Source organism: Microcebus murinus, chromosome 1 (assembly GCF_040939455.1).
Source record: "Microcebus murinus isolate Inina chromosome 1, M.murinus_Inina_mat1.0, whole genome shotgun sequence".
NCBI lineage: Eukaryota > Metazoa > Chordata > Mammalia > Primates > Cheirogaleidae > Microcebus > Microcebus murinus.
The window spans coordinates 93,446,145-93,472,593 of NC_134104.1; the positions used below are offsets into that span (position 1 = coordinate 93,446,145).

Here is a 26,449-nt window from a genome sequence, read left to right on the forward strand (position 1 = left end):
ACGCTTACCTCCCACACACCTGCAACCCCTGGCGGGATGCTGGAGCTAATGCTCCGAGACTGCTCTCCGCTCTGCTCTCGTTCCTGCTCTCCTCTCCCGGGAAACTACAGCGCAGCCCGAGCCTTCGGCGTCTACAGGGACCCAAGCTCCGCCCCCTCCTCTAGTTGGCGAATTCGGCGGCTGTTGCTCCTCCCCCTGCTGTTCCTGCCGCTGCCCCGGCTGGAGACAGCGGGGAGCAGCTGCGCGGGTACCTTTCCTCTGCCCGCACTTCGGCAGCTGCTCTGCCACTTCTCTTCCCGTGGGTTCATTTTCCCATCACAAGCTTTACACCTGGAGCTGCCTCCTGCCCCGCCTGGGCGCCTCTGCGGGGAGCCCAGTCTCAGCCTATCCTGCCCCGACCCGACGGTCTGGCTGCTCGGTGTGGCTAGGGTTTGGCTGCTCTTGGGGAAGCTGCCGCTTCGCGAGGGACGTCCCCAGATCGCGCTCTCCCTCCACCCCGCGATTTCCTCGCGGCTTCCTTTGCACCGGCACAGCATACAGAGCCCAGCAACCCCACGCTCCCCACCTCAGGCCCCTCACCCCCTTCCTTCCTCTGCTCCGCTAGCCCGCCCCCTCAATGGGTGAGGCGCGGGCAGGGCCGACCCTGCACCCTGATTGGCGCAGGTGAGAGTAGGCCCCGCCCTTCCTCTCCTTTGCGTGCACCCTCTCTCTTCATCTCACCTCCTCCCTCAAAGGCAGGGAACTCTCCTACTATTGGCTAGAGATGCCCCCACCCATGGCCTCAGGCTCTCCCGTATAGCCTGCCGGGAAGTGTAGTCCTTTGCGCGTAGGAATCGCCAAAAACGCCGGCGAGTGGAACTACGAGTCCCCACAGGCCCCTGCGCGACTCCGGCTGGGCAGGATTCCGGACAACGCCTGGTTCCTCTCAGGTCCTTCCGGCGTCGCCGGAGTGAATTGATCCGGAGTTGAAGAGGGCTCCAAAGGTGGGAAGTGAAGTCAGTGCCTCAGTTGCCGGTAAGGTGTAGCTGTTCTGCTCCAGTCCCCGTAGCTCCACGCGGAGCAAAAGAGGTCTGGGTTCACCCAGGGGCCGTGGCTGAAGCACTCGGGCTTGGTTTTGGCAGGCGAAGCCGACGGGGCTGGGAGCGGGGCCCTATGGGCGTAAGCGAGGTTACCTTACGCGAGTGGCGTAAAGCGGGTTTGTAAATGCCGCCTGCCCGGCTTGGGCCTGAACGCCTCCAGGAAGTCTCCTCTAGGTGGAGGCGGGAGGGGAAGAGCGAGGTTGGCCTCTGGTGCCCCCAGAGAAGAGAGAGGGCGGATGTGCCTGGGGTGGGGTCCTCTGAAGGTGTGGCTTGGGAGAGAGAGAGGTGAGGCTGCTGTTTTCCCTCAGCTTTATAAGTAAGATAGGGACCGAGTGAAGAAGGGGAGGGTGCTCGGGAGTCTGCTTTTGGGGTGACTCAGGTTATTGCCCTCTGAGGGAAGAGGAAAATTGGAGAAGGAAGAGTCAAATGTTGGCTGAGGTTCACGGATTCCGTTCCAGTGTAATGAGGTGGCCCCTCTAAGGAGGTATTTTTGCCTTAAGCAGAAAATCTTGACCCTCTTAGGTGTAGTACCTAAGATATGTTTACTCCTTTACTGTTTTTAAAGCGCTTTCATGTTGGGATGCTGATTAGGAAACTGAGGGAATATAAGACGTGCCCAAGGTCACACAAATAGGGACAGATCTGAATCTAGTCCATTTCGAGTCCAACTTCTGAACTAGAGCTACCGCCTCAAAAAGAAAGAGTGGGGTTGGTTGTGTTTTGTGTGTGAAGAGGGTGAAGGAAGTTGCAAGTAATGGTATTTTATGTAGTATTTCTCAGATGAAGAGTTGTTTTTTTGAGCTGGGATGAAATTCCTCAATAAAGGAAAGATTCTCTCTGACCTTTTGGGAAAATAAAAAGAAAGGATCATCTTGAATTTACATATTTTTTCTTTTTCTTAGGGATATATTAAAAGGTAAATTTTACTTCCACAGGTCAGTTTTAAGAGAGTTAATGAGATAGGAGAACATAAGTTATACAGTATATCCTATCCTTACAGTTAAAAGTATACCCCTTTACCTTTCTACCTTAGGACTGTTTTTACTCTCATTTTGTAAAACTGACAACAGTGGGATTGTGAAAAGTGTGAAATTTTTCACAGAACTTTACACTTTTTCAAATAATGTTGCACCAAGGAGAGTTTGGTGTGCTCATTACTAGAAAAGAAGATACATTGCATTTCTTGGAGGTAACATATTACTTTTTGTTTACTTTTACCCTCATTTTCTTGACTCTAAGGAGTATGTGTATTTGAGTATATGAATGATAAAATCAAGCTCTTGCATATTTTATTTTTCTTTGCATCATCTGTGACTTCTAATTCATTTTTATTTTACATTAAAAAGTGAAAAAGCTTTTATTTTACATTGAGCAGATAGCACTGTGCTTATTACAGTCTTATACTCTATAATTATTATGGCCAATATAACTCATGAATATTATTATTGGATAGGTTTTTAATAGAATTGGGGAAATATGTTCATTGATGTCAGGATTTCTTCATGATAAGTTTATATCCATAGAGGATACTTACAATCAGCAGGTAATCAATCATGATTTACTGTTATATATGTAGACTATCAAAATATGCTGAATTTTGAATGCACCCAGCAATTATCATCAACAATGTGTTTAAGTTTTGAATGCAGAAACACTTTCTAGGATCAGAGGTATTTTGTTCCCTTATGACTGAAGTTAAGATGGTCTGGAAATGACTTAAAATACAAGAAGTCTGATACTATAGAATGAAGTAAAATCAGGAATAACATAGCACCATAAGTGACAGAGTACACAGGCAAGGAAGAACGAACTAAAAAAATGGAAAATTATGTGGGGATAACTGGCTTTGTGCTGATTAGAAGGGTGTGGTAGTTGAAGTAGACCATAAAGTGAACATGAGTCAGTGATGGTAAGGCAAGATGTTAATGCATTTTCTAGATGGCAATGTAGGCATTGCCTTTTGTTGGGGGAGGTGTGAAATGAGTTCTTCTAACTTTTGGCATGTAGCTATGTGGTTATAAGAAGAGATTTTGAACTAAAAGGAAAATTTGGAAATAAATAAAATTAATATAATACACTTGTTCATTGTATATTAGTTTTTGTCCTTAGTTCAGTTCTACCACTAACTTCTCATTATCTCTGAAGTCAGTTATAGTTTTGATATTTCACCAATGTTGGAACGCAGAGTAAGGTATCTTGAATTTATTGCCTTTCAGTCACATGCTGGAGTATGTGGTCATTTTGGATCTTGGCAAATTTGGATAATTAAGAGTTCACAGAGCAATGTATACGCTTTCATTTTTATAGTAGTTTCTAGTCCACATTTGTTCTTATTTGGGGCTTTTTGCAGGAGCCTTTGTCAGCTTTTGGATAGCATCTCTTAAAGGACTTAGGATATCTTTCATATACATCTATCTCTCTTTCTTTCAAGGATATAAGGTCTGTAAGAACAGGAGCTGTATTATCATTGTAGTCTCAGTAGCTAGGATAATTGGATACCTATTTACAAAGAGAATGAAAGGGCTCAGATTGATTAAGTGACTTGTCCAAGGTCATGCAAGTAGTGACTAGTGGGACTAAGGTATAATCCATATCCTCTGACAGCAGATCTTTAATGTGTAATATAGACTTAGTTCTCTTATTTATGTGAGAAAAACACTTAAATTTGATTTAAATACTGTTTACTGCTGATAGTTTATCTCCTCTACTCCTGTCCAGCTCTCCATTCTTATCCCCAGCCTTCCTCATTTATTGTGCCTTTCTTTCAGTTATTACATACATAATCTCCTTCCTGACTGGGTGCCTTCTCCCTGCCTGGACTGTTTCCTCCTCCCTTTCCCAAATATGGACAACTCCTAGTCAATTTTCATGTCTCAGTTTAAATGTCATTCCTCAGGGAACCTTGCTGTTCTTCCCCAAATCAGAGTAGATCCCCACTGTATCTTCACCATACTGTGTACCCCTTTGTGGCATCATTATAATGGGAACTTAATTCAGTATTTTCTTTGATAAGTGTTTGTCTCCCTTGCTAGACTATCTGCTATCTGAGCAGGGTCCTCCCATTTGTCTTGTGTCTTACCACAGTACTTACACAGTACCTGGCACAAAATAAATGTTCAGTAAATACTTGCTGAACGAATGAATGAGTACATTCATGCACAGTGCCTCCAGCACTTTGCTAGGACAGAAATACAGAAATGAGTAAAACAGATATGCTTCCCACTTTCATGGAGGATGGAAGTTTATAGGAACTTTCAAATGAACTATAAAGCTTAGACAGGTTAGATACAAAGGAATTGTTGGCAGAAGTTTAGTGTAAATTGTGGAAAGATGTTTGTTCTTTATTCTGAGGTGTCTCCAAATCAGGATTAAGTAGTTTTCTATGTGGAAATGACAAAGGAGTCAATTTAATTTGCAGCAAAATTACCGTATAACAGCATTTTACAGACCTTATCACTGTTGTGCTTTTTGCAAACAGCATTCATTATAGCAAAATATAGACATGGAAGAAACTAACTTTAATGGACTCTGTTTTCTAATGTTATCTCATTTTGTCCTCAAAACTATTATTTCATTTAGATAGTATTAAGACTATTTTATAGCTGAGGACACCAAGGAATTAAGTTAATTTACTTTTTAACTCAAAGAAATGTAATGAAATTGCTAGTTTCCAGTGGGTAGATACTCCAGCCAAGGTTGGAGGAATTTAGATCTGTCTCCATGCTTTTCCTTTTTTTTTTGCTTTGTTTTTACCCATGGGATCTTCCTATGAATTTTACCTTTAATATTGCTTGCTTTAGACAAAGTGACTTTGTAAAATTGAGTAGTTCTTATTTCAAAGGGATTTATATTTTGGGCTGCTTGAAAATTTTCGTAGGCTGGGCGCAGTGGCTCATTGCCTGTAATCCTAGCACTCTGGAAGGCCGAGACAGGAGGTCAGGAGTTTGAGTCCTGCCTGAGGAAGAGTGAGACCCCATCTCAACTAAAAATAGAAAAAGTTAGCTGAGCATGGTGGTGTGCACCTGTATAGTCCCAGCTACTTAGGAGGCTGAGGCAGGAGGATTGCTTGAGCTCAGGAGTTTGCACAGTGAGCTGTGCTGATCCCAGGGCACTCTAGCCCGGGCAACAGAGCAAGACTATGTTTAAAAAAAAGAAAATGAAAGAGAGAGAGAGAGAGAGAGAGAGAGAAAATTTTTGCAATATTTAAGTGGGTCTTATTTGCTTTAAACCTAGATACTTATAAACATAAAAAGATCATTTTTAAAATGGGCTAAATTTAAAACTAAGTTTCAGAGATACATTGTGTTAGGTTTTGGTCTTGAAAACAAATTCTGCAATCTTCTGTGAAACCACAGGAATGGCATAGAATAAATTCAACAGCTTTGAGTTGCTGTAGTCTTACATGCCTTCATGGATATACCAATTCACTCTCCCACAAGATATTGTCAAAAAGTGATTGCTGATATTTGGCTTTAAAATTTTATAATGCTCCTAGTTTTTCTTAAATACAAGTCTTTACTGAGTCCTAAACATATTTTTTTAAAAGCCAGTCTTGATGTTATTTGAATCTTGGATAAAATTTTCGTATTTACGTGGTATAACAAGTATGTGAAGGATAAAATTGAAGTATTGCTTCTTATATGTTGTTGGACTATTAAGGTCATTATGATAGGTAATGTTACTAAGAATTTTAAGCCAATTCTATGATAAATAATTTTTCTCTGTAATAGAAACTATAACAATGATGTAGAAGTTAAATAGTATAATTGATTCTGTGTATTATTGCATTTGAAATGGTAAAGTAAGTTGCAATCTTTGAGGCTTATACTTTAGGGATATATGTACATACACATACACCTAATGTAAAAAAATGAAAGCAGCTTTTTTATAGCAATTAGAAATAATTTATTTGCTAAAAGGTAAACAGTGTGGTTTGGTGGTTTATTTTGTCTTTATGAAGATGGAAATTTCAGTTTTCCCATTTAATCTACAAAATTTAAATGTATCTTGAATGTATTGTAATAGTCCAATCTTATTTTTCAGGGTCACCCTTATATTTTTCATTTATGTAATCATTTTTTTAATCACCCAAAATCATGTGAACGTGTTCAGTCTCATTCTTCTACAGTTGCTTAGAATCACATGTTGCCTGTAGGGTAAAAGAAAAAAAGTAAAAAAGGATTTTACTAACAAGCTTATGAGTTATTGGGTAATAGCAGTGGAATGGAACATGTTAAATGGTAGGCACTATTATATACTCAGGTCAGTCCCTTAGAAATAAGTTAACAGAAGTAAGTCTAAGTTGCATAATAATGGGCTGGGCTCTGTGCCTCTTGCCTGTAATCCTAGCACTCTTGGAGTCGGAGGCCGGTGGATTGCTCGAGGTCAGGAGTTCGAAACCAGCCTGAGCAAGAGGGAGACCCCATCTCTACTATAAATAGAAGGAAATTAATTGTCCAACTAATATATATAGAAAGAATTAGCTGGGCATGGTGGCACATGCCTATAGTCCCAGCTACTTAGGAGGCTGAGGCAGAAGGATTGCTTGAGCCCAGGAGTTTGAGGTTGCTGTGAGCTCACTGATGCCATGGCACTCACTCTAGCATAGGCAACAAAATGAGACTCTGTCTCAAAAAATAAAATAAAATAAAATAAATTGCATAATAATGATCTTTTGGTTCATTCACTTATTAAGTATATGCCATGTGTGAAATTGCCTTAAATCTACTTTGGAATGAGTTGGAGTCTAATATGATAGCCAACATTTATTGAGCAGTAACTAAATGCCAGGCATCATGCTAAACATTTTGCATAGTCTCATGTAATAATCCTTACCATAACCCTTCGAGGTAGAGACACTATTATGGTCAGTTTATAAATGAGGACAGTAAAGTATAGCGAGGTTAAGGAACTTGCCCAGCCAAGGATGCAGGATCAGTAATTTCTTGAAATTCAGATTTGAATCCAGGCTGGCTGGCTCAAGAGACTGTGTTTTTGATCATTGCAGTAAAAATGTTAGTGATTGTACTCCATTGAAGGGCAGTGAGCATTATGAGTTGCAGTTATAGAGAAGTTGTGTCTTAGATACTAAGGTCAGGTGGCAGGCAGAAATTACTGAATTTTTAAACTTAGTCTTAAAAAAATCTATTTAGAATTTAACATATTGGAGACTAACAACTTCAACACAGCCAGGTTTTCTCTAGCATTGAAATAGATTACTTTTCCTTTGAGTCCAGTGTAGTATTTGACAAGTTATTCAGAGGCCGTGTTGAAAAAGAAATATGTATATTATAGTGCAAGAGTCATAGTCAATGTGGTCAACTAATTGTGAGAGGCATGGGGGGCTCCTAAGTCCATCGGTGGAAGGAATAGCAGATCCATATCTCTTACCTCTCACATTCTGGAGCTTATGCATGTGGGATGGAATTATGATCACCTACATATTCCCGTAGTTACTTTTCTTTTTTGTTTTCTTCCAAAAAAGATGTGTAACTTTCTTAGGGTAAGTGTATGCATATCATGGTGTAGATGTCCCTGGAATATTATGCAAAGTGACAGCCTGACATGTCACTGTTTTTCTTCAGTGTCTCTCTTCCCTGAAAGACTGCACCCCCTTAAGGGTATAGACTATACCTTTTCATCACCACATCTCTAACACTGTTGCTTACTCAGACTGACTATGCAGAGTACTGTGATAGAGAAATGGATAAAACTTCTCTTTAGGGAAATTATCTTTGGAAAGATCCTTGTATGAACATTTAGCCTTTCTAATATATTAAGTGCTTCCACATGCATCAATTCATTTGTTAATTTGGGGTCTGAGGTTATAGGAAGGGAAAAAAAAATGATAGTTTCTCTAACTTGCCATCTGGTCCGGGGCAATGAAATGGGTTTTCCTGCCTTATTCAGCCATCCTAAATTACTTCAGGATAAACTGGAATCTGAGATTGGAGTTAAGTAATGACAAAACTCTAAAATGTTACACCCCTGCTCCCCTCTTAGACTCATATAAGGTTACTACAGCTAAAGCCAGTTGGGACTGTTAAATGAGTCCTATCTGGCCCCTAGGCGGCAACTGCTCCCTATACTGGTTCAGATTGTTGTTAGGAATTTTGAATAGTGCTGTAGTCTTTTATTCAGAAATGCACATGCTTTGTACATACCTTGATCCATATTAAAATTGGCATTTATGCAATATTGTCAAAACGTGAGAGATTTCTGAGAGCTTCTACTTTGTCTCTTTCCTTAAAAAATGAATTACACTTTTGCAAAGTAAAGGTTACAATAGGAACTGTAAATACAGTGTAAGCAGATACCATTCTGGCCCTCATTTCTTTTTAGGACTTACCAGCATTTGTATTTCAGATCAATTGGAAGCTAAAGGTGAAGTTAAATGCCCTCATCCAGATAGAATCTTGGCTTTATTAACACATACTGTTAAACAAATAAGCCAGAGGCAATTTCTTGGAGCTGGGGTGATCTTAATAATTTTATCAATATTTGAGTGCCTTGTGGCAGTGTTTCGGTGCAAAGAAATTTTGTAAAGACAGATTGCATGTGGTAGAGGATCTTAGGCCATTAGAAGTCATTAAATTAAATAGTAGGTATCTAACATTATAAGTGATACACATAGCAACCCAAGATAGTACAGATTCCTTTAATTGTACTTTTAAGCATAGAGAACATGAGAACATTCTGAGGACTTAAGTGTAGTTAAATTTCTAAAGGACTTGAAAGCTTTAATATTGTGTTGAAGAAATTAAAATAAGAGATCACAAATACTAATAAAAAGGAAAATAAAAGAGCACGTACCTCAATTAAACACTAAATGACTGTTCAACTAGGCATTATTATTCCTAAACCACTAGATTGAGAACTTTATGGCAAAAGGTAAACTTATTCAAGGGGACAAATTTGGTTCCTGTCTTCTAACAAGTGTTTTTATTTAAATTTTGTTCAGACCATGACTTAACAAAAATTTAGACTTTGGAATAGGAAAATAAAGGTTTGTGTGAGGATTGTTACAACTAAAGAGATCTGTTTTTTCCCCCTAAACCAGTTATTTTGAAATATGTCAGAAGCCAGTTGGTGCTATTTTGTTGTAGTTGTTCCCATTCCCCATCAGCTAATTCAGAGGTAATGAGCTCTTTGATTCTGTTGTCAACTTTTGATTATCCTGTGTAGATTACCCCTGGTATGAATTAACTTGAGAAGTTCTTTTATCTCATCTTGATTTCATTCTGCTACCCAGCCTGCTTCTGGGCCACAGCTTCCTTTGTTAAGATGACCTATGTACATTAAGAGAATTAAAAGTAATTTTAACATTGATTTGGCAGAAAGTTCTAAAATGCATCTGATGATCAAATTATGTATTCCAAAACTAAGTAATTTGCTTTGGATTATATATGTAACTTTCTTCTAGTGGCCTAAATTATTTAATTGTTTTCATTTTGACATATGGGGAGAAAAGATTTTGAAAATATACTATGTAAATGGCCTTTGTGACATTGTGATGTCAGTATTAGACTATTACTGTGTATGCTATGCAGGGGCAGGACTAGAGTGAGGCCAGAGAGGTGCCTAGCGTACAAAATTTAAGGAGACACCAACTCTCCATGGCATGCAAATCAGAGCAAAATTTTGTTCTCGAGGCATCTGCTTTGCCTCATCCTACTTGCAGCCCTAATGCCCTATTCTATGTTAGGGTCATAGAATTTTGGATAAGATATCAATGATATTGTGAATTGAATGCTTATCCAATGCTTATTGGGTACTCGGTCTTTTATATGCATTTAATATTCTTAACCTGATAAAGCCAGTACTTCAGTTAATATTTCCAATAAGTTCTTACTGAGTTTAGAAAGAGAGATTAAATAACTTAAATGGTACCATTCAGCTGAGCAAAAATTCAAACTCAGGTCTTTCTGTTTCAGATCTCCTCTTGCTTTATACTGTCCATCTGTGTGTAGAAAAACTTACTTATTTCTTGTTTATTTTATAGATTTCTGTATTAAGAAACAGTACTCTCCATAATATGTAAGTGCATACCCTGGACATGATGCATTTAACTTTTAGGGTGAGTCTCAGTAGCATCAAATTGAAGATCCACAAAGCTGTGCTGCTCAGTACTGTAGAGTAACCATTGAATCAGAGCCACATTATTATTTCAGTCTTCAGACATTTCTAAATGGAGTCTAAGGTTCTTGGTTGTATGCTGATTGGACCATGGATAATGCACAGGACAGGGCAGCTTAGTCTAGAAGTATTATAGTTCAGTTTGGCAGACTAACATGACCAGTACAGCCTACTGGTAGTAATAGCCTACTACTGTATTTGGTTAAAATAATTGTCACCATTCTTTTTTATTTCTTAATGTGAATTTCTATGGACTTTTATTTCTAAGTTGTGAAATTTGGAGATGGACAAGATAATATATAATGGTTGGTTTTGCTTTAAAATTTTAGAATCTTAACATTGAGTTTCTTAAATGCATAGCCATGTGTGACAAGAGAGATTGAGATCTAGAACTGAGTTAAGAAAAATTCTGGGTCCGAATACCTTCTGCTAGCTCTTAACCTTATTATTAGGGCCACTCACCTTTGTTCTTCATAATGCCTGTGTAGTGATTGTCCTAGAGCAGTGATTTTCAAATTGTGGAGGGGAGATGTTTAAGAGCTCCTGTGAGTGGAGGGGCTGATAAACTAGTAGCATTTATCAGATAAATGAACAGTTTAGTCTATTCTGTTTCTCCTATATAGGGTTTGATAATAGATTTTATTTGGAAAAAAAGAGTTCTCTCTTGAAGACATTTAAAATCACTTATCTTCTTCCATTTATCTGACTTAGAAGAGTCTCTGATTCCCTGGGTGGGGGGGGAGGGGTGTAGAGGAGGCCTGACATGTAGAGAGATCTGATTTTGTCATCTAGATTAGATTTTCTGTACTTAATCATAATAGCTAAAATTGAATAATTCCTATGTGTATGCACTGTTTTAAATGTTTTATCTGTAAGAATGACATTTAATCTTCACAACAGCCTTAAGAGATGATTTCATTATTCCCATTTCATAGATGAGAAAAATGTACTCACCTCTCTAGTTACAATGCTCTTAATGTTGCTAGGTATAAGTGAAACACTCTTATTCCTGTTTTCTTTAGGTCAGATTGTGGATTTTGAAGTCTTTCTTAGAACCTTAACTCTCTACAGAAAAATAAGTTGTAAGTTGACTAATTTATAAGCATATGTTTAGTACCAAGCTTGCTCATCAGTTAAGGAACACCTCTTTCTAACAGACATATTGGAATTAACAGGGAATGATAAACTGAATAGAGTTAAATTTAGAGCACTTTTACGTTTAAGCATTCTTCCATTGTGGGTCATTGTGTTCTAATTTGTCCATTTTATCTATTTTCAAAGAGATTTTAACTCAACTTATAGATGTTGTTTTAGTTAGAACCTCTGTTACTTCTTGATAGCTCAGCAAACATCTTTTGTCGTATTTACAGATACTTGAAGATAATATCTTTTGTATCTTATTTTTTTCTTTTTAAGTAGCTGGAATCCTTGAACCCAGTTGTATCAATTATGTGAAAAATGTGGTTTAACACAGGGGACAACAGGGTGACTTTCCAAATTTCATTGAGTAGGTTAGACTTTCCAGTGAAGTGAGAATTCATTGTGGAATGTGTACTTTTCTTTGGATAGTTATTTAAAAGTGCAAAAACACAATGCTTAGTAACTTAAAGTCATTTAATTTAGAGGCTTTGTGGTTTGGGTTGGAAATTATCTTTTATTTCAACTACATCTTTTTTTAAGTATGCAGCTCAGTTGTCCATCTTAAAGAAGAAACTAAAGCATAGAAAGATAAGGTGACTGCTTGAAGACAAAATGGTTTGTAAATGACAGGACCAGAATTTGAGCTTATGTTTTCAGATCTTAATTCTTATGTTTTTTTCCCCATATCTCTCTGCACATATTATTCAGTTGATATTTTGAAAAAAACCTAGAAAACATATAAATAAATAATACAGTGGCAAAGTACTGTGTGTTATACTTGTTAACAAGACACTGTGTCTAAGTGTCCCTAAATGTGAAATCCTATAAATACTACACTGACAGTAGTGTATGTTCGGGGAGATTTAAGTTCCACATAATTTTATTAAGAAAGAAAACTAGAATAAAGAGCCTTACATTATAGAAAATATAATTTGCAGAGGAAGGAGAGAAATGTAGGTATATCCTGAAGACTTCAAGTTTATTTTGGTCCAAGTAGGATCATAAAACTTCATCTGTTCTTTTACCTCCCTTTTTCCTCCTAGCTTTCTCTTCTAAATCTTTGGTCTCTTATTGGAAGTGATTATAACATTTTGGCATGAGAAAGCCCTGAAAAGTGTATAAGTTACAATAGCAATGCCAGCCTTCCCAGCTATGTGAAATGGCCAGACTATGATCTCTTTATAGTCTTTGGATAAATCCAGTTTTTCTAGGAGCCTGATGGGTATGATTCTTGATGCTATATTATTGAGAGAAAGGAAGGGAAGTTGTCAGTTCTTTGAAACCCTCAGTCAACCAACTCTTGGGGAGGACTTCCTTACTAGAATGTGCAAATATAACCATCGGATCTCTTAGCTTATTATAGTTGAAAGAGCCTGAGATAGCTAAAAAAGAAAGCAAAACTGGTCAATATGCCTGGGTCCAGACTTATTAATAGAATTAATTAACTTTTTGTGTTTGTTTTTATTTTGCTAGGCTTGGCATTTGACAAGTATTAGCAAGAATGATTCAACTTATGAGTTGCCCATCTCTTTATTTCATTAATTTGTTCATTCAACAAAAATTAAGTGTCTGCTATGTACCTGCCATGCTGACTCTAATATCTCTATTGAGAAAAAGAAATATTTATAAATGGGAACATAAACACATATATTCTGATCCCTGCTAGAATGAATACACTTGACTGAATGTTCATGGACATTTTGTTGGAGATACAACATCAATCAATCAATCAATCTTCTCCCTTTTAGAGAGGGAGATTATAGAAATTATAAGAATTTAGGGCTAAGTGAGAGGGCTGAAGTATAGAGAAAAACAAGACAAAAAGGCCTGCCTACAAACATTTTAAGTGTAGAATTTGTCTTACGAAGAAGCTTTTTTTCTAATGAAGAACCGCATACACCAATACCAAGGACTTTCTGTCCCGCTCCTTTCATTTGAGAGTAAATAGCTTTGGCTCTAGATTTATCTCAGGCCCCAGATGGTGTAAAGTGAAGCTGTTTCAGGAAATGCTGATTCTGAATTCTGAGATATATCCAAGTGTAGCTCTTTATATTAGCAGACTCAAGTTGGTTATGCAGGGCAAAAACTGTGAAGACTAAGAGTTTGACAGTGGAATGGCCAAGAATCAATTGTTTTGCCTCCTCACTCTAAACAAGTGATAATTGTCCTAAACTCAGGTAGATATTTAAAGCCGATTCATCTAATGTTAGAAATTAGCAGTGTTATTGTCAGTGCTCAGGGAAATAAAGGGGAAAATATAATGAGAAAGTTGCTGTATTTGTATTGATATCTCCATATCACAAAGGGTGTTTTTGAAGAAAAATTTGTTTAAAGATTTGCTTTTTGTTTAAATTCTTACCTACAATTCTGGTTTTTGTTTTTTATTTGGTGGATGCTAACAGTTCAGATACAAAGCTTACTTTGAACTGACAAAATTTCCCCTAAAGCAATATATTTAAAATGTGAAACATAAAGTTCTTGCTATATTGCCACTGTACTGACATTAAATTTTTATTATTTTATTTTTAGCTAGAAATCGACCATGGGCAAGTCACTATGCCATTTTTAGATTTTGATTTCTATTGTAGTTAGGAGGTAGATGAATCACTTTTTAAGATCTTTGCAGATTTTGGGTTTGTAGTCAGTGATCTTCATTTATCTATATGTGCATGATCAGCACTCACGTCAAAACCCAGTACCCCTTATGTGGCTGAAACTTTGTTGAAGTGCTGCCCAACTCCCAGAACCTCACCACACCCATATTGAAAGGAAGGAACCTTATCAAAGGGGGCCTCAGACCTTATTCAGCTCAGTTGACCCTTGCTCTTTTCTGTAGCAGTCTTTTTTTGTTGCATAGAGTTGTCCATTGAACAATTTCAAATGAAGCATGGGAAAGGAAGGACAGAAGCATATTTTAACTTGCAGTTGAATTGAAATTGCCAGAATAATCCAATATTTTAAAAGCCTTATTGGAAAACTTCAGTGGCCCCAACTTGTGAATGTGTGTTATAAAAAATTCAATTGTAAATTGGTTCTTTGGTATATTTTTCATAGGAACAATATTAAAAGGTGGTTGTGTATGCAGGCCAGCCATTGTTTAGCCCACAATGTTGCTAAAATACTGTTCTTTTTGGGATAGTACTGTTTTAGAGAAGTGATTATTTATTGTAACACAAGTTTTAAAAAAAAACCAGTGCCGATATTTACTAAAGGTAAAAATTAAGTATTTGAGCAAATTTATCGGGAGATAGGTGGAGATATCAGCAGGAAATCGGAAAGTGACTCTAGCCACTAACCTGATCCCTTTACCTCTGTCAGCCTTTACATCTGTGATGAGATGATATGCATATGTGTTCACAAGAGTCAAACAGAAAAATGTTTCCATTGAGCCTACTCTCCTCGTTAGTATTTCACCCTCTTTTTAACTGAGATTCTTAAAAACTTAGATTCCTTTCTTACCAGCTTACTCTTTAGCCCATGCATAGAATTTCCACCCTTGGTGTATAAATAAGTACAGTGCTCTTTGAAGGTTTCCTACCTCTTAACCCCTTGAAGAAATCAAATAATTTTTTAAAGGTTATTGTCCATGCTCGATAGCATTTAAAACTTAGAGCTACTTTCTTTTTGAAACTCTTTTTTTTTTTTGTGATACTGGTTCTCTCATTTAATTCTCACATAACATTATAGCAGCCTGACTTCTCCCTTGTGTGCTCTTCACAAATGTACATGTTCCATCTTTTGTTTTATAGAATAAGTTCCATGGGGTCAGAAACTATCTTGTCTTGTTCACTGCTATATATTTTGTATCATGCCTATAGGTAATCAGTAAAATATTTGTCACCCAGTGAGATAGCTCTTCAGGTTCTTTTGGTCTTGTTTTGCTGTTTCTCACCTGCTTTTTAATTAATATCATGCCTTCTGCTTCTTCCATCTTTTTCATTGACTGGCAGTGCTGCATTTCAGCTCCCCTTCTTTGTTCAAACTTTATTTATTATGAAAAACCATTCCCAATTTATTTCCAAGTAGGAAAGTAGATCATTACATGACATTAAGGAGTTAAATAGGAGTAGCAGGGCCACAATTGGTATTTACATATTTCCACTTGCTTATTATTTAGATCTTATTTATCTCTTACTAGATATACTAGATCTCTTAAGTTTACCCTGCCTTCAGCTTCTTTTCCTCCATTCTCTTCTTCATGTTATGACCAAAGCAGTCTACTTAAAAATTGTGACCAGTTAATGGTTTTCCCTGTAGAATTTTATTCCCGTAGAACAAAATTTAGAAAGAGGAATTGGCCTTTTCTTGTGATATGAAGTCAGGGAGCAGGTTTCAGTTCATAAACAGAAAAACTCACCTGCGTTTAGAACTATTGGAAATGAAACTAAACAGTTTGAGTAGGTGTTGCGTTCCCTTTCATCAGTGTCAATATGGTGGAATACTAGGCAGTTCTCAAATGGGACATGTTTTGTAGCTTTTTAAAGCAGCATTCCAGGCCTTTAATTAAAGTTTATATCTTTGAAACTGCTTAGGTCTTCCATAGTCTGTTGCAGATACAATTTTAATGATTAGGAACTGCATCTTGCACTTAGTGGGTGCTAAACATACATTTGTTCAGCGAATTAATAACTTCTGGGCACTTTCTTGAGTAGGTGAGGTGGGGTACTTTATTTCCATTTCAAACTTGGTTTTGTGATGGAGGAGTATCAGATCTGTATTCAGAGCCCTAGGAGCAAGTCTTTGGCCTCTACATATGTTATGTTGGGCAAGTTATTTATCATCTGTCTGTGAGCCTAATTTTGCATCTTTAAAATTGGAATGATAGTTACTATAAAGTAAGTTATTTTGAGGACTAAATACATGTGAAAAATGTCTTATACTATGAAAATGCTTTGTAAGTAGTAGAAATTAGTAAAAATTAATAGCTTTTTTCTTTAATAGATTACAGGTATGTCATTACTATTACTTTACAATTAGGGTCTTTTTTTTTTTTTTTTTTTACCTTAGCATGGAAATAAATAGTTGCTTTCTTTGAGAAAGTAACACGTTACCACAACCCTTCCCCTCAAGGCAAAATTTCTTTCTTCTATTGTTGAATTCTTGATTTTAATCCTAAACTCCCAGTTTCTCTGGATTTTTCTTCTTTCAGTTTTTGTGTCAGATTTGGACCAAGATTCCCAGAGTTCTAAATACCAAAAAGTACATGGCAAGAGTAGCATGCATTTTCCCAAATGAATTATATTTGGTAGAATTTTTCTAATTTTAAGATTTGTCTTAAATCTTTGGCACTTGATATGTTATTGTTATTTTCATGTTGCAAAATTCAATGAACAAGTAGCAAAAATATTTTAATGAAAATGTTAAATACCCTAATTATTTTTTCTTAATTCTTTAATTTGTTTCCCTATACAAGCTTACACATTGTATATTTCCTGAATATAATTTTATATGACACATAAATGCTATTATTATGCATCCTGATATTTTTTCCTAGATTGTATATGATGGCATCAGATACATTATTGTTTTATGGTGCTTCGTAGAGAGCTCTCTGAGTTGAAGTTAAATGGATTCTTATATCATTGTTTTGTAAAGAATACCTAAACAGGGGGTTAGTTGTAGGAATGGCAGTTCTTGAGTCTGCTGAGTTAGAAAAAAATAGATGTCTCACTGACCAGAGTTGTTTCACAAGTAAAATACATTAACAGATTAGCTTTTCATAAGAGAACTCTGTGATTTGGAAAGGAAAATTATTGGTATTTGTTATTTCTCCTTAAAATAGTAAATCTATGTTCTTTCTTCCCCCTTCACCAGATCAGTGTGTGTTTGGTGCCCTGTTCTTTTATCACAAAAAATAAAAAGGAGGAAACACTGCAGTGAATGAAGATTCTTCTCCATTTTAGCACTGCTTTTTCTACTGTAGTTGGCTTTTGAATGAGGATGACAATGGAAGAGATGAAGAATGAAGCTGAGACCACTTCCATGGTTTCTATGCCCCTTTATGCAGTCATGTATCCTGTGTTTAATGAGGTAAGTGGGTAAACATTTCCTCATATGATCTCTTATAGTTCTTTAACGCCTGCTTCATTTATTAGCTTGTTCTTTCATATAGCAAATAGTAAATACTAGCATGAATGAACTCCATCTGTGTGTTACACATTGTGTCGGGGCATAAAATGGTGAAAACAAAACCAAACAGATATGCCACTTCCCTCTGGAGGTTGCACCATAGTGAAAGAGATAGACATTGAATAAAGAACATAAATAATTATATAAATGAAACATTGTAGTAAGTGTTATGAAGTTTTTAAAAAGTGTATTAAAAAAGAAAATAGTAGGTGGGACCTATTTTAGGGGTCAGGACAGGCTTCACTGAAGAAGGGACATATATCCTAAGATCTGAAAGAGAGAAGAGTTAGTTGAAGAGTTAGCCAAAAAGTTATGTTCTACGTAGCTAGAATAGTAGGCACAGAGATCCTAATAAGTTATTGTTGATGATGACAAAACATTTTTTAACTGATATTTTGAAGATACTTGCTTTGTATCTGGAGAAGGATGTGGTTGCTTTTTTATTTGAGGAATTATTTTGGATTTAATACATTTTTGGTTTTTCATTTAAGTTAATATACTATAGTATGTAGAGAATTTTAGAGCTGGAAGTTCCTTAGAGATCATTTAATTTCCTTTAATTGTGAGCTGAGGCTCTGATATATGAAATTATTTTCCTAAAATTACTTAGGATTAAAATCAAACCTAGATCTCTGGATTCCATATCCATTGGGTTCAGCCTTTTTTAAAAAACTTAATAATCACTTTTTTGCTTTTTTATTAATCTAATTAGCCTTTAACATCATTAACCTTATGGTCGCTATTGTAGTCTGGAAACCCATACCATTTCCAATGACTTTTCATCTCTTTTTGTAAAATATTTTTATTAGAATAAAATTCTGAACTTCAAAACCATTTTTCCCACATTTTTGGGTTTGATTACAGTTGATGTATTTTCTGATCTTAAAATCATAAGTATTGGGGGCAGAGAGTGATACATTTACCCTCTTTGACATGAAAACCACAGACTTAGTTGCCAATTCAGATATACATTTTGAAATTTCAAACACTGTCAAGTAGTGTTAGGTTTAGCAAGCATAAGAGAAAATTGAAAATCGTGGCTTGGGTAAAAGTTTATTTCTCTGTTACATAAAAGATTTTAGAGGCAAGTGGTCCAGGGCTAATGTCTTTATGACTTAGTGTCATCAGGAACTCAGGTTCCTATCTTTTACTCCACTGTCCTAGTGCTTGGCTTCTGTTATCAATGTCAGCTTGGCGCGCAGGGCAATTGCTGAAGCACATCCATCATGTCCAAAGTTGTTGTCTGTAAGGGGGAAGATGGGGTAGGGAGTAGAGTCCTGCTGCCTTAAAGTAGCCCTTTTGAAAGGCCTATGAGAGATTTCCACTTACATTTCATTGGCAGTAGCTTAATTTCATGACCAAACCTAGCTGCAAAGGAGATTGGGAAATTTAGGAGTTTTGTTACTAAGGAGGAAGCATCTTTTGAAAAACCTATCATTATATTGCTACTATAGTAGCATTGGAGGCACTCTTTTAGGTCTAGTTATGCCCATCTTTGGCAGCTATGGCCAACACTCCGGTAATTAATTTTGGCATTTTTGTTCTGATTCTTAAGTAGCTGTTGTTAGAAACACGTGCTTCAGTTCTGTTCAGTAAATATTCATTGAAAGCCATCCATTTATTTGCTGAGTATTCTGTTAGGGTCTGAAAGTGTGTAGAAGAAAAAGCCAACATGCTTGTTTTTGATAACCTATTAGGTATTTAAGCAAATAAAATTTTAAATTATCCTTGTACTTAGAATTAGGTAAGGAGACAGTGACTAAAAGCTAGTGAGTAACCTAGCTTGGTAACAAATTACAGTTTGACTTCTCAGGTATTCCAAAAATCATTATCATAATTCCACTTAGAGGTACTCTTTCTCTTTTCATGTCTGTATCTAAATTGATAGGTTATTGGGCAAAGTTTTTTTGGGAAAATTTTCTGTATTTCTCTGGTATTTTGTGTCTTTACTTGAAGGGAGGAAAAGTTACATTGCAGAGCTTCAGTTTGATCCTCTGGTTAATGAAGAGAAATGAGAAAGAAAAGCTTTTTGTTTTAACAATCTGAGCGATCTTTTGAATCTTGACTTTGCAAAAGAATTATATAGAATGTGGGGTTGTGGTAAAATTATTGGGATTAATATTAATATAACTTTTCTAATTTTATTCATGTGTAAGGGATATTAACTTGAAAGAAAAAGAAGTGGCTATGAGCAGATTAGTAAATCTCTTCCATAAATAAAGATAATGATTATCTCTAGATGAAATCTTAAAACATGTGAGTCAGTGGAGATGAAATCTAGATGAAATCTAGTGCTTGATTTAGGAATGTAGTAAAATAATTATTGTGCCTTCAAATATGAAGTGTTTGATTAAAAATAATAAAATACTAGCATTATTCTTTGTTATTCTGGTGTAACATCTAAATAAGGTACCTAATACCTAAAATTAATGTTTAACTGTAGTTCAGCCATGAATTTTTCTATAAATTTAATGGGGAATATTATATATTCAGTTTGGCTCTTTTTCTGTGCTGTGTAGATTTAAAGATGAAAATGATTGTCAAATTAATCTTCCAGAAAAGTAGTACCACCCTAGGGATGAATGTTTTACCCTGAAGCTAAATGATTCACTAAATCTTGTCCACAATGTATTTTAAGAGTTAAAAAGCTTACTAGTTCTCATCTTAACATTAGATCCATAATATCTACAATGGTAGTCTAGAAATCATCTTTTAAAAGATTCTTAGCTAATACGACATCCTTACACCTGGGGATATTTTAGTACTGTTACTCCAGCTTACAAGACAAAGTTATTTATGGCATTCAGAGAGCCTTGATGCTTGCTAAACTTAATGAAACTATGCCAAGACAGCTGAGAAGGAGTAGGCTTTTTGTTTAATCAGCTGCTGCGGAGTTCAGAGTCCAAGTATATTGCATGTGTTGTAAATGTACTGTGAAATAGGTTTACTGGCTACATTATGGAATAATGGGTTTCTAGAAACTTCATTCCAAGTCCTAGATCAGGTTCTCATGTAACTATATTATTTCTTACTGATTCTTTGTATATGGAAGATGAGAGTGCAGTGGCTCAGTTCTTCATTCCAGGGGGAAAAAGCCATGTATCTTTTTTCCTATGACCTTATAGAGGAATTTTTTTCTGAAGCAATGTGTTATATTTTGAGAAATAAACAATTTTGCAACTAAATGTGAATTTTAAATCACCAAAGGTTTATACGTTTATTAATAAATTACACAAAAATATGCTTCTGAATAAATAGTATTCTATTCAGAAGCTTCTGAATCAGCCATTTCTGTCAACCCTTGGCAACTGTGCAATTCAAACCTAGGAATACTTCTTTTAACTTTACCTACCTAGCTTATATATTTTTTCTCATTGAAAAAAAAATCAGACCTCAGACGTTGAGCATAGTAAACATACTTCTCCATAATGAAGGATGGATTTCACCTGGAAACCCACCATCCAGAGGTGATCATAGTTAACATTTTGGGTTTGAATTAGCTAGACTATATACTCTTGACTCAGTTTTCTTATCTGTAAGTAGGTGTAATCAAATGTATGCTTAATTCTCGCAACAGCTCTGTGAAATAAATGAGTTAATGTATTATAAAGTGTTTACAGTAGTACCAAGCATGTGGTAAGTGTTAGTCATTAACTGTTAAGGAGTCTTTTAAACAGATTTGCTGACAAAACTTTGATCATACCCTACAGTTTTATATACTCGTAGGCAATGTTTTAATGGAATGTTTTTATAATAGGTGGTCCTGCTTACCTTTTTGGCCAGATATCCTGGCAATCTCCAGCAACTGATTCTTTTAGGAACATTGAATGCCTTATGTACAAAACACAACGGATTACGTTTATTTTCTCTGTGGCAGCTCAGAAAATTATTCCCTGTATTTCTATCCTTCTGGCATGCTTATTTTTGACCTCACTCACCTCATTCTCATTTGAATAGCAAGAGATGTATCTGAAGTTTTTATTCCTGTTACTTGGGGAAGTTTAATTTCTTTTTAAGAAAACAGAATCAACAATCTTTGTGGAGGATGGATAGGGAGAAGGCTGTCAACACGGGAAAAATCAAATCTCGCCTGATTCTGAGGAAGCAGTAGATTTCTAGACAATTCAGAACCAGTTAACCTAATTATTTTGACCCTTAAAAAAAAAAAAAAGCATTGTTCTGAAAGCAAGACTCTTTAAAACCTGAGCAAACAAAGGACTATTTTTTTAATTACTGGGTTTAAGAAATTAGCTTGATGCTGAAAAGGATAGGAATGAACTCAACATTTTAGAGAGAACAAAACCATAAGTGAAAACTCTGTGGAATTGAAATTACGTGTAAGATTTTAAAATATTTGTATAAATGAAACAAAGAGCAAATGTGACAAATTTGCAGTTGATAGTAAGTATCTTAAAAGGTATCAAGAATAAGCTGCAAGGCCGGGCGCTGTGGCTCACGCCTGTAATCCTAGCTCTTGGGAGGCCGAGGCGGGCGGATTGCTCAAGGTCAGGAGTTCAAAACCAGCCTGAGCAAGAGCGAGACCCCGTCTCTACTATAAATAGAAAGAAATTAATTGGCCAACTGATATATATATATATAAAAAAAAAATTAGCCGGGCATGGTGGCACATGCCTGTAGTCCCAGCTACCCGGGAGGCTGAGGCAGAAGGATCACTGGAGCCCAGGAGTTTGAGGTTGCTGTGAGCTAGGCTGACGCCATGGCACTCACTCTAGCCTGGACAACAAAGCGAGACTCTGTCTCAAAAAAAAAAAAAAAAAAAGAATAAGCTGCAGAAGGAGCTCACAAAACTGAGTGTAGGCAGAATGTGAGGTTGAGCTGAGACCTAATGTTAGGCTCACTCAGCCTGTCCATTACCTCCAAATGTGTTTCAGTGGCAGTTTTCATTTTCTTTCAGGTGAGATGAAATGTTATGTACCCTTATCTCTCATTCTCATTCTCTTGTTTTTCCTTACTCTTTTACTGGTGACGTGGAATTCTTTAATAGTTAAAGCCTAAGCAATGCCTCTCCCTGTGCCAATATCCATTAATGCAAGGTGCAGTCAGTCATCTATTCCTCCTTCACTGGACCTGAAATACAGTACATGTGCTGTCATTTACTACTAAGAAAAATATTGCATTGGTTCTTTAAAGATACCCTAACCAAAGATTGTTAACCCAAAAACTCAGAGCTGGACTCAGTAACAGTATTGGAAACACAATGTAAATCCTTTTCTGTTATAAACTTCACATAAAATCATTATACCCATGTGTTACCAATCCTTAAAAAACCCCTAAGTGGGAGAGCTTCCAGGGAAGATTTTTAAGAGGCCAACCCACATTCTTTAACACCAGTTCAGATCCATCCCATTTTCATAAAGCCTTTTCTTTCTACTTTAGCTGATAGTGATCCCACCACTTTTAACATAGCTGCTTGCTTAAATTGATCTTCTGAGGGTCCCCGACTATAGTCTATTTCTTTGTATCTCTTCACATTGACTTCCTTGCATGTGGTAGAAACTCAGGAACGTGTTGGTCCTTAAAGAACCAGCAGTTGAAGAGATTTCAATCTGGAAGGAGTGAGTATAGGGAGTTATGGTGGCATTAGTGGCTTGTGTGCAGGATTTAGAGCCAGACAGATCTGATGTGAATCCTGTCTCTGTACTTAATACCTGTTAACATTAGATAGATTTATGCAGACTGAGTTTCTTCTTCTGTAAAATGGAGATGATATCTACAGATTTATGGTGAGGATTAGAGATATTCTATATACAGATATTCTATGGTAAAGTCTGTAATAGATACTTAGTAGAGGGTAGCTATTAGTGGGATAGTGTTATCAGACCTGCTACTGTCATCAAAGGCACAGGTAAGATGAACATGATTTTGTCAAATCATATATCACAAGTGAGAAGCCTAAAAGAGAAGCCTTTTTTAATAGGGGAGATAACATATCTTGCTGCCTAAGTAGTACAGGCTAAATTTATCAATATATCTAAGAACAATTTGATAAAATTATGGATGAGAGATTAAATTCAATTCAAACAGTACTTAACTCTTTGTACCTATATGCCGGGTACTGCCTTGGGCAGTGTGGGTACTATATGAGTAAGAAAGCCTGTTGAGTTTATTGTAAGACATGGGGTATATGTAGTCATATGCTACATAATGTTTTTGTCAGTGATGAACTGTTTATAAGATTGTCCCATAAAATTATAATGGAGCTGAAAAATTTATATCACCTAGTGATGTCTAAGTTTTTAACATTGTAGCAATGTTTAGATGTATTTATATACATAAATATTTACCACTGTGTTAGAATTTTCACTATAGCGGTATGCTGTACAAGTTTGTAGCCTAGGCATGATAGGCTGTATGCCATATAGCCTTGGTGTGTAGTAGGCTATACCATCTAGATTTATGTAAGTACACTATGGTGTTTGCACAATGACAGAATTGCCTAATGATGCATTTCTCAGAAGGTATCCCTGTTATTAAATGATGCATGGCTGCACTATATCCCAGAATGACTCCCAGCAGAATTCTGGTGAAGTACTTAACAGCTCACAGATTTTAGATTTAATATATGTCTGACCTTTCTGTGACTTCCTCTTTTTTAGTAAGATATATATATATATATATATATATATATATATATATTTGTGTGTGTGTGTGTATATATATATATATATATATATATATATATATATATATATATATATATAAACCTAATCTAGAGATGTTGGTTTATATCTTGGATGATTTTATTGGCTCTTCACTAACTTTTCTGGGTGTCTTACTATCCTTGACCTTTTATATATACCTGTGATGGCCAGTACAGAATGAGTTAATAATGCTGATACTTTTTTAAATTTCAGGATATTATGAGGATACAAACATTTGGTTACATTTTATATCATTGCCTCTCCCTAGATAATGCTGATACTTGAAGGCACATATCTGACTCTGACTTTTGACTTGTTGAAAGAAGTTAGAGTTCGGTATAAACTCAAATAAAGAAATGGGTTCCTATCAGAATGGAAACATTCATCCTGTTTGTCCCTACCTCTGTTGCATGACAAGAACTTGAGATCTAATGACCTGTATCATTGTTTCAATCTTAAGTAGTATTCATTATAATTACATCAGTTACATAGAAGTAGAAAACTTTTTTCCTTTTTGGAAACATACTTTTGTTAATTTAAAAAACTACTTATATAGTTACTTTGCTGTATTTGTGTACTGGGTTCCTTGTGCTTTCTTTTTTACCTACTGAGGCAATATTAGATTTTACAAGATTTGTAGAAACCAAGTTAACTGCTAAAGCTAAATGGTTTATTGTTTTCTGGGAGGTGAATTATTTTAGTAGATTTTGTTGCTTTTGCTTTGTGTTTATGGTGAATAATTCATAAGGAGATATGTTTCCTGGCATTTCTAACTGTCTTTTTTAAAAAATAAATTGATTTAAAATGTTGGAGATCCTGTAGGGGGCTATGTATGAGTGTGTGTATATGTCATTTCTGAAGGAAAACATACACTTTTATTGCCTTAAGGGAGGACTGTTTATTGCATAATATAATACATGTTCATAAGTTTTTGTAGAAATAGTCTACTTGTGTAAAAATCTATAAAGGTTACATTATTTTCCAACATTTAATATTATCTCAAACTTTAAAACTGTAAAAAAATACAGTTTTAAAACTGTAAATACATAGTTTTATTTAGTTAACTAGCTCAATCCTTGGGGACTGAGGAAAGCAAAATTTAACTGAAGCTAGTTATTTTAAGCCTGGCAGTTAACTTTTCAACAAATGGAGTTATTTTTATAAAATTCTGTACCTCCTTTGGTTTCCTCAAAACTGAATTATATAAAGTATGTAATAAGGACATTTATCTTTTGAAATTATAAGCTTCACATATTTGATATAAACTTGTAAGCATTTCATTGAACCTTTGTTTCAGTATTTTAGATAACATTTCTTTATCCAGATGTAATAGAGGACAGATAAGCATCTCTGAATTCCAGATGATACACAGTCTTCAATTTGAGTACCAGACAAACCTTTTATCAGCACTATTTGCAAATTAATAAAATAGACTAATCTTAGCTTAATCCCTGTCTGAGGGATTGAAAAACAATTAAAAAGGAATAAGGTGGTAAATAGAATCGAAAAAACAAATCTTTTCCTTATGTTGGTCATTTTAAATTCATCACACATATGCATACTTGCCATGTATTTGCCCAGCAAAGCTATAGCTGTGGCAACAAAACATTGAGAGTTTAAACTTGAACCCTGTTTTCAATAATTTGAATAAATATGTTTATTTTTTCTATAAGGACTTATACTATTGTCACTTTGTAGTCAGTGCTTAAATCTAATTTTAAGGTAGAGTGAATCTTTTTAAAAGCGTAATAAATAAATGAATTGATAATTTTTCATGTTTTCCATTGAAAATTTTATCCTATTTGAAGAATTATGGTGATTTACAGTTATTAACAAGTATCTTTATTGATTAAAGGATGAATATATCAATATGATTACTACAGAATAGATTATCAGAAATGTACTTTTCTTAAGTACATTGATATTAATAATGATTTTATATTTTTATTGCAGCTAGAACGAGTAAATCTGTCTGCAGCTCAGACACTGAGAGCCGCTTTCATTAAGGTGAGGTGCAAATAATTGATTATGATTAAAGTGTATGTTATTTACAAATCTAAATACTATGCAATGGTTGCCAGTTTATTTTCTTTTAGTGAAAACCTTTTAAGTCTTGTTATGCCCGTTTTAGTGTATACTCTGAAACTTAAAACACTTCCCAAAGGTGAACTGGAACAAATGCTATTTCCTTAGTATTATCTTTTCATTGCTTTGTGCTTTTGAAACTGACTTCTTCAGAGTGTTTTCTCTTTAACTTTAGATTATATTTTCGAATTCTTTTTTTTTATTATTTGACATGTTAAA

At 35.8% G+C, this 26,449-nt stretch overlaps 2 protein-coding genes across 5 annotated transcripts in view; one reads left to right on the forward strand and one right to left on the reverse strand.

The window, feature by feature from the left end:
* SERPINI1 (serpin family I member 1) overlaps positions 1-148 on the reverse strand; it is a 78,498-nt gene extending 78,350 nt beyond the window's left edge. For both annotated transcript variants that reach the window (XM_012779209.3, XM_076004105.1), the window contains exon 1: positions 9-148. The gene's annotated coding sequence lies outside the window, so the exon portion shown is untranslated. The remainder of the gene's footprint in view (positions 1-8) is intronic.
* Positions 149-877: 729 nt separating this feature from the next.
* Positions 878-26,449, forward strand: part of PDCD10 (programmed cell death 10) — a 43,429-nt gene continuing 17,857 nt past the window's right edge. The window contains exons 1-4 of one of the 3 annotated variants that reach the window (XM_012779206.2): positions 878-1,014; positions 2,113-2,268; positions 17,169-17,384; positions 26,099-26,152. In XM_012779206.2, coding sequence (XP_012634660.2) covers positions 17,289-17,384; positions 26,099-26,152 — 150 coding nt within the window. In that variant the 5' untranslated portion in view covers positions 878-1,014; positions 2,113-2,268; positions 17,169-17,288. Of the gene's footprint in view, positions 1,015-1,034; positions 1,365-2,112; positions 2,269-17,168; positions 17,385-26,098; positions 26,153-26,449 lie in introns of those variants that run through there. The other 2 variants (XM_012779204.3, XM_012779208.3) reach the window with 2 other exon arrangements.